The sequence below is a fragment of the Chelmon rostratus genome, chromosome 6, assembly GCF_017976325.1.
Source record: "Chelmon rostratus isolate fCheRos1 chromosome 6, fCheRos1.pri, whole genome shotgun sequence".
NCBI classification, from domain to species: Eukaryota; Metazoa; Chordata; class Actinopteri; order Chaetodontiformes; family Chaetodontidae; genus Chelmon; species Chelmon rostratus.
Window position 1 is genome coordinate 4,047,778 of NC_055663.1, and position 13,472 is coordinate 4,061,249.

Genomic DNA, 13,472 nt, shown 5'->3' on the forward strand with positions numbered 1-13,472 from the left:
CTCAAACCAAAATCAATAGAAAGCAATTACAGGAGCGACAGTGAGACTCTTAGCAGCCACTGTGATGAACATATCACATTTTCTTCAATTTAAGTAACAGGAAAACTTTTTCCCTTTATGATTTCATCAGACACACAGTCTTTTTTTTTTTTTTCTGACAGGATCTAGTCAGGCAGCAGACAGAACTCACAAATCCTACTGAAAGCAGACTCTGTAACACACAACTGTAATTTTATTGTTTTCAATGAACGGAAGTCAAAGCACATGCACACATGCACATGTTCCTCTATAGCCGCTGTTTCCTGCAGCTGTGGGCGTTTATGTTTAGTTTATTGAAGCCAGATTAGTATCATGTGAAAAGATAACTGAAATCATTTACAACACACTGGATGACTTTACGTTGCTGTTGTTCTTTATATAGCCTCTGGGGTTCATTATTATGTATCATAATTAGGATACCATAATGCACTCGTATGCAGTGACACCTCTGACTGAAATAATAATCAGCTCATTACGGTGGTAACCCCTTAGGAATTAAATAATAGTGAAATGAAATCAAATATTCACGGTTATGCTCGGAGAATCCAAAGTGCCAACGTGAAAAACTGACTCATGCTGAGGACCACCTCCATATTCTGGACCACTGTTGGTGGTGCTAAGAGACCCTGACCAACTGGTCCCAGCATCGTGTGGTGTTATCAGTCCCCTTCTTCCTTGGTGGGGCACCATGGTGGGGCACCGTTGGTGCGCATGCGCTTGAGGTCTCCTGCGCACATGCGTTTGGATCGCGACTGTGTCCACAAAACAGACGCACGGAGCGGAAGTGAAGCAGAGTATCAAAGCATGAATATATTAAAAAGCAAGCATCCATCACTTGGAGAATGAATATGGATAGAAGCAATAGAGGTGAATGTAGGAATATAATGCGGATGGCATGGATGGCAGAATAATGCTCAGTCAGGAGTGATGGGAGACAGATATGCAGCCAGTGTGGGCTGGTAACACGATGAGGTTGCTGCAGGATTTTTAGGTTGTGGAAATAGAAGGAAAAAATGTCCAAACTCATTATTCCTCATGCTCATTTTGCCACTCGTATTGCTCACAAGACGTAAGGTTTATCGGCGAGCTTTATTTTGAAAGTCCAACCGGACGCTGCGGGCGTGAGCACGGCCGCCTTGACAGCGGTCTGGATCACGACGCTCAGCCAGCGGCGGCCGCTGAGCATCAGAGCGCTGGTCGGACCCTCCTCCACGTCGGGAAGCGGCGCGGCACGCTGTCACACATCCACTGAGCACCGCTCGTCTTTTATTTCCTGCCCGGCTCCCAGCAGGCTCACACGGCTCCCCTGCGCACACCCAACATGGGTTAGAAAGAAACGGATTATCCACTTTGTGCACTTCAGCGAGGATGACGGGGGGAGATGGACTTGTTTTCGCAGAGACACCCTGACAAAGACGGGGACTGAGAGGGGACTGAGAGAGACCGGGATTCGCTGCTTCTCTCTGTCTCGCTTCGCATCTTCGTTATTTCTGCTGATTTGTTTTTGTTTAGTTGTTTTTTATTTTTATTTTTGTTTATTTCCCCGCGTGCGTGCGAGACAGAGAAATGTTTGCAGAATTGCTGTGCGGCGCCGTGGCTCTGGTCCTGTATGTCAACACTCTGGGCGCCGATTTCTGCTACGATGACAGGTACTTGGGTGAATGAATGACATCCATCCCCGCGCTACTAACACCACTGTGTCCACTGTCTCCCCCACCTGTACCTCACCACTTCTCCACAGCAGCAAAGGGGCGGTGGGCTTCCATTCGTGACGCTGCCATAACTCTCAATCAACGGCGTGTCACTGCACGGGCAGTTCATGTGAGCCGAGCAGGCGGTGTGATCGGGGCAAGCGTCCGAGGAGCTGTGGGCTGACCACAATGCGCTGCTTGTTGTTTAGCCGTCCTGCAGTTCGTCAGTAAGTTTGAAATCACGGTGGCGTCCCTCTCGTCTGCAGCCTCTTGGTGTTTTCAGGGAATTTAATGGCTCACCATCACACACCCCTGTCGTGCAGTGCTGGTTTTCGCGGGATGAGCAGTGAGATCAGTAGTAAGTGTGCTTGGATGCCTCAAGTGCAAAGTGTTGCTGTCTCCAGAGTCTGGACTCGCTGTGAGTCTCTGTGAGTTGTGCTGAGGAAATAATTGATCTCTGGAGGAGAAGTGTGTCTTCTCTCTCCACAGTCCTCTTGTCAGCTTGCTCCAAATGTGCATTGAAAGTTTGAGCAAAGCACTTTGTTAGTAACTGACTTCAGGATACGCAGTGGGGCGAGCACGGTGCCTGGGTTCACCGAGGCCGTGCATTACTCATATATGGCCTTTTGATATGTGATGGCTGAACGGCTGTCGGTGCCTCGGGCTCATTAATGCACCACCCATGCCTTGATGTAGGTCAGAGGCAGCGTTGTTTTCCTGCCACCACTATGCTCTCAATAGCCAATGCATGCTGATTCATAATGAGTTCATGTTTACGGGTATTAGGAGTGAATTCACCTGCTCTTCTTAGAATACTGTGCTTCTGCGTGTGCTTTCTAGCAGCTTCTAAAACACACCCAGAGGATAGAAGAAACAGTGCCCTCCACATCAACTGGTGGTGTATTTTCCTTCACAACTTCGCTTACTGCTCTGTATATAGAACACTTCCTGCGCAACACATCCCCAAAGGCCTTTCTGCTGGGACTGGGCACTTTCCTTGCAGTAGAACGGCTATGCACAATGCACAGTTGCACTTGGTGTTACGGTCAGGTGGTTCTTGCAACTGCCGTGCAGGAAAGGTGGTGTTCTGCGACCATAAACCTGTCAGGGAGTGGCCTCGCCATCTCAGAGGTGAGAGGCTGCTGCTGCTGCTGCTGCTGCAGAGCCGGCTGCTGTGTGGCCTTGAGCCGCCAAGTCTTCTCACGGAAAGCCAAAGCCTGATTGTTCTGTGAGGAGATGTTAACATAATAATATCTATTACCACGTTGAGTTATGGTCCAAGTTATTACGAAACAGACGAATGACAGAGCTCTCCAATGCCAGCTGGGGATTTTTCAAGGTTTTTGCCTGATGTGTCCCATCTCTGACATGTTTTTCATCGCAGGCTATCTGTCAGCCGCTGTTATCTGTTTTTAACACCGCGTGTTTGGTTCAGGCTCGTAATTAGCTGCTGTCTCCTGTCCCCTCGGGCTCTGCTGGGGGAGGAGAGGGAGATAGAGGAAGGGAGGGTGCGACAGAGGTGCATCATTTTGCTAAGTAAAACAGCCTCGGACACACAAAGCCGTATAGCTCGCTGATGCTGATGTGTAGAAGCTGATGCGACTTGGTGATGGTAAAGAAGCTGTCACCGTGGAACAGACTGAGTGACGATAAATCAAACTGCAAGCTTGCCATTAACCAACACCCCGCAGCTCGTGCTCAGGATTTATTTCAGCTGCGGCTGACAGTAATTTATGGATCATTCAGATAATGTTTTTAACAACTCAAAGGACATCAGTGTTGCAGAGTGTAAGGCCTTACGCTCAAGAATACAGATCTGTAGTTGACATCTTATTTGGTGTGCATTTATTCCACTGTGCCCATTCCACTGAGCATCTATGATAAATAGTTGTGCAAGAATTAAATATGGATAGTTTGTCAGACACATCGATTCCTCTCTGATAAGACAGATTGTACCACCACTTTTGCTCCAGGCAGCGAAACCAATGCACCGACTGAACTCAGTGTAAAAAGTTAGTTGCGCATCAGGGTGCGTGTAAAAGGGTGAGGGCTACAGACACCTGAGGATCCGCAATCGATTGGCTGTAAGTCTCGTACGTAGTGGAATGCGTAATGATTGGCTGCTTTCTGGAAACCTGTGAAGCTTTTATCAAAGTTGTATGTATGTTATCAAAGGCGAGCCCACTGGTTACATATTAATGTGATGTTTGTGTATTCCACGTATGAAAACCAATGCCACCGGGAGGTCACAGTTAAAGGAAGAAAAAAAAGAGTGTACACGTGTTCAAAGAAATGTTATCCTGCAGGTTGTGAAAAAAAAAGCACAATCCCATGCAAGGCAGTGTTCTGACCCCGCAGTCAGTCACGGCCCCGCCCTCGATAAGAACGTCAGGTCCGCGGTGCCAAAATGCACCGGGGGTGGGGGGCTCTTCCTCTCCCTCCCCGGGACGCACTCATCATTAACACGTGCGCAGCTTTGACACCTGCGCTGGAAAATGGGAATCATACGTCATGTGGTTCATATCTCTGCTGCTGTAATCAACAGTGGGGGCTGAGTGAAGGAATGGGAGAGGCCAGATAAACGTCAGAGGAGAAATACTGGTGCAATATTCCGACTTGCTGTAACTCTGCACACCAGAACCGTTTAGGATAACAGCAGAGCCTGGTGGAACATTGCTGCGTTATTAGCTTGATTGCCAGTTAAGGGCCAGTTAATGCCATTAAGTTTTTGAATTAAAAAGCTTTTGAGCCACAGGTCAACCAAGGTGAGAGTGCTGCTAGTGAAGTCAAAAGGCAGACACTCTCTCCTCTTACCAGCTGAAAACACTGAGTTGTTTTATTCTCAGCCTGCCCACACACACACACTGCTTTTATAGATTACCGTTCCCCGTCAGGGGCTTGACGGATGCGATGAACTGCACCCACCTCATTCCTCTGCCCCGGTGCGGTGTCACAGTGGTTTCACCGTGTGAGGATGTGTGAAGGTTGCGGGTCTGGCTGAAGGACGCCGCCTCCCTCGGCATGGCCGATGATTTATGACGCTCAGACAGCGGGTGAAGGCGAGTCGATGCCCCGCTCCATGCCCCGAAAGCTTTGTCGGAGAAGTCGGGATTGGAGGCAGGACCGAACGGTCTGGTGTGAGCTCCGAGAAGCCATGCGGCGCTTTGGGTGGTGACTCATGTCGTTTAATGGCCGTACCAACCAGATTATGGAAAAAAACTGAGAATCTTTATTTTTGGTGTTTGGTGTGTTTTTTATTTCTTCCATTTTGCCTAATTTTATTCAGTTTTTAATGACGTATTGTGGGAGAAAAGCTGACTGGATGTTGAATAAAAATACAAGTGTTATGAGTCTTCATAGAGCCTCTGTTGACTGCAGGTCTGTGTGGTCCTTGAGACCAGCCAGTGCTGACCCACCTGGCCTGATGCGGACTCTGTTGGTGCGCGTGGCTGCTTCTACCTTGGCACTGTGTGCCAGTGCACTGATCTGGAACCCTGCTCTCATGGCCTGTACTGCAGGATGGGCTGGTTGCGGTTATGTTGAGGGCGGCAACCCGGCAGTTTGAGTATCTCTGCCTTTTTCCCCAGTCAGGCTTTCTCTGCCCGTGCCCTGTAATTACCGTCCTGCCTGCAGAGAGGGACTCACGACATGGTTTGGTGGACGTAGTTCCTCCACTGTCTCCCTCTCTCTTTCTCTGTCTGCCTTCCCCTTCAACAGCCCCCCCAAAGGCTTTTAGGCCTCCAGCTCCCATCATCCAACGACTGCCTCCAGATGGTCCCGTTTGGTAAGCAGTTTAGGGTTTTTCTCTCTTCTGCAGTTTGAAGGGGAAGGTTTGAAGTGAATTCAAATGGAGGATGTTGTGTTTGCTCGCAGTTGCCAGGATGGAGACATCAAAGCTCCCGTTGACACAGACAGTGCGTAATAGAGTCGGTGAAGATGGCCTCATGGCAAAAGCACACACAGGCTATAATTAATATTTTCATAAAAACGCTGGATGAGTTACATGAAAGCTGGCAGCGAGGAGTCACCTGACGATGCAGTTCCCCTCATTTCTGCAGAGCTTTAGCATCTTTCAGCTAATTGTTTTGGTTTTAAGGCCAGCAGATTTAGCAGTTTTGGTCACGGCTCTCAGCAAGCAGCTGTTTTCAGCGAAAAAGACCTAAAAAAGAAGGAGAAAGTTTTCAACTATGAACACGGGGTCGCAGTTAAAGACACACGTTTTCCCTTCATGACCAGGTGGAGCTGAAAGGAGAGTCACTATTATGCTGCACCCACGTGGCCAATAAAATCAGCTATTGCAGGTTTAAATATATGTCAAATAAAAATACAAACAAATGATGCAAGTTACTGATGATCCATGTGATAGTAGCTATTTTCAATGTGTTGTGCATCTGTTGTCTGGAGCAGGAAACTTTGATGTTCCTGCGTTTCCTCCCTCAACCCACCGGGGAGTACAATCTGTTGGCAGGAGAGGAAGGAGACATGTGGGAGGCATCCTGCCCAATCTTGTTGGCCCCACACTTTCTCTGACAGATTTTCTCAGATGAGGGGAAGAGGATGTTTGTGATTTCTGAGCAACGTTTACGGCTCATGCACAATTAATGTGTGCCAGCCGTGAGACCGTTCATATTCCTGACACAGTAGCTGCTGTGAGGCAACAAACTTTAGCAATTTTTGTTCCAATTCCTTCCTCATTTTGCTGAAGTATCACAGAAACAATAATTTATCTCCCTTCATCTGGTCATTTCGCAATGCACATGGATGAATCTCTGACCACAGATAGACCGGTCCTAAACTCTCATTTTCCGACAGATGGCCGATCAGGGTCGAAATTGGTATTTTCACCCTTTCCACAATTGCAAGATAAGCGAGCCAGGCAGAAATTCATTTGTTTCTAAAAATACCATTAATGAGGGGTTCTGATATGTTTGTGACTTGCTCCCTTGCCCACAAACCCCACAGAATTACTTGAAGCATCTGAGTCTTGGATAAAGCGAGTTCATATTTAGGTCAATAGGAAACATCTGACTAGATATGATGCTCCTTTCTCTCCCTCACTGTCATCAGGCCCAGAATAAGACTTCATTACGCTGAATCTTGGTTACTGAATTTCACCTCCTGAAGTTCATGTCAAAATGTTGGCCTTTGTGTTGCACTCCCTGTGGTGAGGGCAGAAGGGAAAAATCTGAAATACCTGCATATTTGGAAGATGTACAGTAGCAATTAAATTTGAGAAAGTGTTTTATTGGTGCACTTCCTAACATGTAAAATGTGTGGAAACGCACACGTTGCAGCCGTGTCCTGCAGGACACTGCATTCCTTTTGCCTAACTGTGGACTTCCTTTTCTCTACCTTTCCATTCTGGGTCATCAGATTTCAGTGAAAACAGTTAAATTAGCTCCTCAGACTGCTGTGTGGCCCAAAGTGGAAAGGCAGCTTCGACTGTGTGATCTGTGCACTGGTGGGTGTGGCACCACCAGGCTTAGGCAAGCTTTCCTTCGAACTCTCTCTTCTCTGGTTTGTGAAGCCTGCAGTACTTTGTCAGTTCCTATAACCAGCATGTCGGCTGATAAGTAATTGCAGTCCAGAATGCCAATATATGTTCAAATAAATGATAAAAAGCACAGAAGGTTAGCGTATATCAACCCATGCACTCCTAAACTGGTGAAATTGTGTCCACTAGATTTTTGAGGTACATGTTTTTGGTGTTTGTAGCACCCCCTATAGGTCAGGGTTAAAATGCTTCAGTGGGCCTGTTCCCAATCATGGCCTGAAGATAGTCAGACTGGTGGGAGAGGATAGTGTTGGGGATCTATGTGGACAAGCATGATATGCATCCCTGACCACCTCCGGTTTGGCCAATCAGATCACAATCTGTCCTTAATGCGTCTAGGGTGCATTTACACCTGTACTTTCATGTGGTGCTATCTGATTGCAGTCCGATCAGCCAAAATGCATTTTATTGCGAGGGGTAAAGGCGTGTTAAATACCTGCTATAGCTTGATTTGGAGTTAATCACAGCGTGGAGCTGCAGGTACCATCCTTTGATCACTGGAGCAAACCGCTATCTGCCATTGGCTGAAGCTGAGTATGTGTTGCAGGGTGAAGGCACCCGAATCACTGCTTCAGCTGATTGTCATTTGTGATACACCACCACACTGGGTCACTGGTCTCGTTGTGGGATTGAAAGCTGCTCCTGAGCAGTAACCATGCCCATTGTTTCTTGAAAACCCTCACTGTGCTCGAGCTCAGCCAGAGCAAGCTGCATTAATCAGGCTCTAATGCTTTTAAATCACCCAACTGGTATGCAGTGGGATGAGAAATGGGCCATATGTAGATGTCGGGTTGCTGCCTGGTGGTAGATTGAGACATTAGAGATTGTCTTGGCTGCACAAGGCGTTAACCTTAGTCCTCTGTGGGTATTCTCAGTGCTCCTTGCCTGGGTATTTAATTAAAAGCCAACAGATTATCTCGACTAATACATCATGTGGTTATAGCAGCACACACGCATACAGTACACTGCACACAGACAGAGGGACAGGCAGGCAGACACAGCGATATTAATCGCCTTAAATGGGAATAATGTGTAATACCGAACTGAATCATCCAATAAGCAAATCCTTCACATGGTCAGCATTGCGTGGCAGACATTCAACACAGCTACTCAACAGTGTGAGAAAGGCATTAAAGCTGCCAAGGAATACACTGGTTCAAAATGATAAAACTAATGTGCTGTTTGAGTGACAAAAAGCGATTAGTCGTGATGCATCTGGTGTGTCGGCTCCGTGCATTCCCGAAACAGCGTTCTGAACACGTGTGGCGATCGGTAAATGCTGGCTATAGGTTATGCTCCCGTCGTTAAACATGAGTCTCAAATGATTTGGGCTAAGTTGTTAATGGGTCTAGACAAGGGTTTGGATTTCGAGGGCTAATGCTGGCTGATGGCTCTTAAGCCGTGGCCACTCTCAGGCTCTTGGCCCTCTTCATATTAATGGGATTAACAGGACTGTGGATGAGAGGGGGCACGATGTGTAAGCAGAGAACCCCAAGCCATTAGAAACAAAAACTCCTCTGTCCCCCATATCCAAAAGGGATGCTATGGTTGGGCCTTTTCAGTAAGGAAGAGGAGAAGGCTATCCCCTCTTAGCCGGGCCTCTCGGTGGCCTTGTTCTCTGACAAGGAGCGTTGGTTCGTTTCGATAAGGTTATGACACAAGTTGGCCAGTTCGGGGGCAATGCCTTTGTCCACTCTGAGGAGAAAGGGTTGTGTGGTCCCTCTGTTCTCTCTGGACCCAATGAAGGAGGCCATTTGTCCCCAAACAGAGGGGAATTAATCCTGGGTTGTGTTGGCCTGTTGTTTATAAAGGACAAAGAAGCAAGACCTCAGTGTTCAGTGTTTGAACAGCAGAGAAACCCGCCTCAGCTTTGCGGACCAAACATGTCAGAACCAATCGGGTGAACTCATTACGGTTGTACGTGCTATGGTTAGCATTTTCAGGAGGCGAGACAGAGGAAGGAGGGCAGAGAGGTGACAGCTAACAGAAGCTTCTTTGTGGTATGAGTATGTCAGTTTACCTGTTAGTTTTAGGTGGCGCGGATGTTTAACTGAGAAGACGACGAGGCAGTTAATGCACTTTGGGAAGACGGCCTGACAAGTTTTGGAGCTGGTTTCCAGCCTGGCAACCAGCCATCAGCTTTTGATTGCCAGAGCTGACAGAATGCTTCCCATATTTTAGTCATTTATATTTGAAGTAATTATAATCTGGTTTAATTTAACCCGTTCCCATTCTCAGGTCATCAAATACAGACATTTTTGTCACTTTTCGCAGTGTCTCATACAGCTGCGCAGCATACCTTAGCATGTGTATGAGAGGCCTGCCAGAAAGCCTTTCTAACACATGTTTAAAGTTGGGAAACGGTTGCCGTTTGGTTGGGTGTAAGCACCAAAAGCACATCACATACATGACTGAAGTATGTTGCATGAACTGACTGATGCACACGGGTTAGAATAAGTCAACGCTGACTTTTGATTTCAAACAGGACATAAAGCCCCCGTCTCCTGGGTGAAATTCCTGTCTTTATGCATCCGTCTACTCCAACCTCCTCCACATGCAGACCTTTTCTCTCCTTATACTACGTCACCTTGCTCTGAGCATTTAAAATTGCAGCAGAGTTAGTGGAAAGCATCTCATAGAGCTAAAGGCTACCTTGTGAGGGATGCTGAGGGATGTGACGGTGTTTGATGCCCTGAGAATAAGAGACCATGTTTTAAGTGATGGAAAAGTGAAATCAGTCATCACCCGAATCTACGTGCTGATGTCTACTAACTGAATTAGTGTTTGTCTTAAACTGATTAAAGCAGTACAACAACAGTCACCTCTATGGAAGATTCCCCGCTGAGGAGTACAGAGGGCTTTTGAGAATATCCTCCCAAGAAGAATGACAGAAACAGTCATTTCAGAAAGTGCCACGAAGGGTATGGGACTCGATCAGTGACTTTAAATTGTGGCATCAAAAATAAAATTTGGCATTGAAACACTTGTATTGGAAAAATTTGTAGCGGCACTAGAAAAATGTTCCTTAAAATTTCATGTTATTTTGATAGTTTTTGTATTGTATGTGTTTTCCAGTGACAGTTTTCTTATTTTTCCTTCTTTTTCAGTGTTTTTTTTTATTTTACAGTGTTTTTTTTTTGTCAGTGTCTCTGCTTATCAGTTTCAACTTTGTGTCACCGTTTTAGCTTTAGCTAAATTCAGCACTTGTTCCAGCAGACTGCTGCCAGACCAGCACAACATCACTTAAACGGTAACCTTAACCCAGCCCGGTTGTATGAGGGAAAACAACAGCACAGAGAAACAGGCTTAACATACTTGTGGTTTGGGAGTTTCAGGTGAACTCGTGGAAGCCAGTGCTGTGTGCTGCGTGTGTGGTCATGTCAGAGGCTTGGGGGCAGGCTCCGGATCCAGCGGAGCGATGTTTTCTCATTAGTATGCAGTGACGGTGATAGAAAGTTGGAGCTGAAAACCAGTGACACCGAAGAAACTGACAGCATAAAGGAGATTGTCTTTGAAGAACAAATCAAAATACAAAAAAATAACAAAATGAAATATGTTTTAATATCCGTTTTATTTTTCAGTGGAACTTAGGCTGTAGCGCAGTTGAACATTAGTTATTCTCATTTAAGCCTAACCAAGCTCGTTCCCTAAGCTTCAACATGTTTATTCTTATAACCATGACAGCACAGCTTCCCGAGCCTTTAACCTAAACCATGATGTTTCTCCAAACCTAACCAAACCATAACCATAGCGTTGTGACGACGTAAGATCACGTGAAGTCATCTTTATTTTTAACAGCGAACTCTGACGGGTAGAAATGAAAAGACGACTGTGCAGTTTACTATGTGTCGTTCTAAAAGGCACGAACAGATGATGCATTTTGTCATTTCATGTGGAGGACTTGTTGGGACTTTTTAATGCAGTGGCTGCGGCAAACAAACCAAACGGGCGACCATGGTCTAAATCTTGTTGCCTGCGGCAACCTGGCAAAGGCTACTGTCGATCCCAGGGGACAAAATCTTATATCACTGTCGAGAGGGTCCTAAATGACAACAAGTGACTCTGCAAAATTTTCTATTATTTGACATTATCATCGGTTTGGTCTTTTTCCCTTTCTTGTCAGGTTCAGGTTCATTTCTTAAGTGTTGGAATTTCTCTGACTTGTGTTATTATTGTGGTTTAAGTGGTTTTCAGATGTGATTACAGTATCTGGGGTTTCGTAAGTGTAGTAAGTGAGTCAAGTTCAGCGCAGAAGGGCCTGTGGTCTGGCCAGTCTGGCCTCTGTGGGGAACCTGCCGCCCCCCTCGGGATTGTAGCACTGGGACGTTACTGTACACTTCAGATGAACTGAACTGATGAACTAGTGAGGGACACGCTTCTCTTCATTTGTGGACTGGTGGACAAGCTGTCAGAACAATCTGAGGACTGGATTCTTGTGGATCCGAGCAGCCCTTGCTGTAGGAGTTGCATCCTCCCTCTCTCTTCCCTCACTTCCTACCTCTGACCAGACCACAGCAGTGGAGGAAGCACATCTTTTCACAAGCTGCCTCTAATTGATACCGTTGAGCCCTGGGAACCCAGCGCGCGGTTTTAGTGCTCTGCAAAATGCGTGCAAAGCACAACGGCCTGCTGTGTGCCACCCTCTGGGACACCACAGGTTATTTACAACCAGACGACCGGTCTGGCCCAGGTTCTCGTGTAGGTTCATTTAAGTAAGTTTAAAAAAAAAAAAAAAAAAAAAACCACAGCAGTTGGATGTGACCCATGCCAAGCCTTTCATCAAATCACTACGCCGAGAGAGGGCAAGAGTTGAATCCAATCCAGAGCTGTAATCTCAGCCTTAGGGGGCTTTTCGCTAAATGGTTCTGTGGGTTATGAAAGAATGAAACCAGATATATGTGTAGGTTAAGTTCCTGCTGTTGGTACTGGCTTTCTGCTACTGTTTCTCTCCACACTTTTGCTTTTCCTCACCAGCTACACCTGCAACATGTTCCAAGCTGTTTAAATCAATGTTTTATTTTCAGTTAGTTATGTTGTGTAAGGTTTGGGGCTGTGTATTTTTTGTGCTTGCATGTATGCATGTGTCATTACCAAATCCAATCAAATGTGGTGTAAATTGACAAGTTCTAATGTAGCTTGTCATGACTTGGTGAGGCAGACGAGTCTGACATCTCTCCAGATGGAGAACAGCTTGCGTCGTATTGTGTTTCACGGACAGAGCCAACTCTCTCGCTCGCTCTCTCGCCGTCTCGCTCGCTCTCCCTCGCTCTCTGTCATCATGAATAAAATCACGCCGGTGACAGATTGATGGAATCATGATGGTTTACAGGGTTGATTTCAGTGGTTTATTTTGGCTGAGCGCTGACCCTCAGTATCTGTGGCCGCGGTGTTTCTCCTCCTCTTTGACCTCTCACATGTGTGACTTTCCCCTCTGGCTGTTTTGCCAAGTGAGGTCTTCCTCTTCAGGCGGGAGATGGATGCACACGATTGGCCCGAATTTATTTTTGATCCGAGGAGGAAGTTTGGGTTGGGAGAAAGTGTGCGCAACTGTTTTTCCTTTACCAGCCCCTGAGGTTTGAGGGTCTGGAGAGAAGTGCTGTCAGCTGCTCTGACAGAATAATGAGACTCCTTAAATGCGCTTTTAAGAAAAAAAAAGTTTCATCTCAGAGAAATTGAGGGTATGCAAAAGCGAAAAGAGCAGAGCTGGCAAAAAGAAAGAATGACTGATGGAGCATTATGGAATCCGATGGAAGGTCCTATCCCTGATTGTTTAAGTGTGACTGTGAAGGCCTCCAGGCTGTCTATCTGCTGCGATGAGCATGTGTTGTCCTGACTGTGAACTCCAGCTGCTAAGGGTCTTACAACATTTACCTGATGAGATGTTAAGAGGGCCCAAAACCACGCCGGATCCCCCAGGTGGCTCTTCCGAACGTGTCCGGCGTGTACAGTAGACCCGTTTCTCGCCACCACGTGGTAGAAACATCAGCGGCTCTTTTAATTAGGAAGCAGTTCAGGGGAAATCCATCCACGGCCCTGCTGGCTTGTTTTCATTGCGTGATTGACTGCCCGGGTCCCCAATGAAGACCCAAACCCTCAGACACATGAGGCTCACAACTGTTCAAGCAAACCGTCACTCAGAAACCTCAAAACATCTCTTTGGATCCCCAAAAATGCTGACCTCAGCAAGT

At 46.6% G+C, this 13,472-nt stretch overlaps 1 protein-coding gene across 1 annotated transcript in view; it reads left to right on the forward strand.

The window, feature by feature from the left end:
• Positions 1 to 1,568: 1,568 nt before the first annotated feature.
• The window catches only part of tmtc2b (transmembrane O-mannosyltransferase targeting cadherins 2b), a 91,461-nt gene continuing 79,557 nt past the window's right edge, over positions 1,569 to 13,472 (forward strand). Inside the window, exon 1 of the mRNA XM_041938913.1 lies at positions 1,569 to 1,688. Within this exon, the coding sequence (XP_041794847.1) occupies positions 1,606 to 1,688 (83 nt within the window). The 5' untranslated portion in view covers positions 1,569 to 1,605. The remainder of the gene's footprint in view (positions 1,689 to 13,472) is intronic.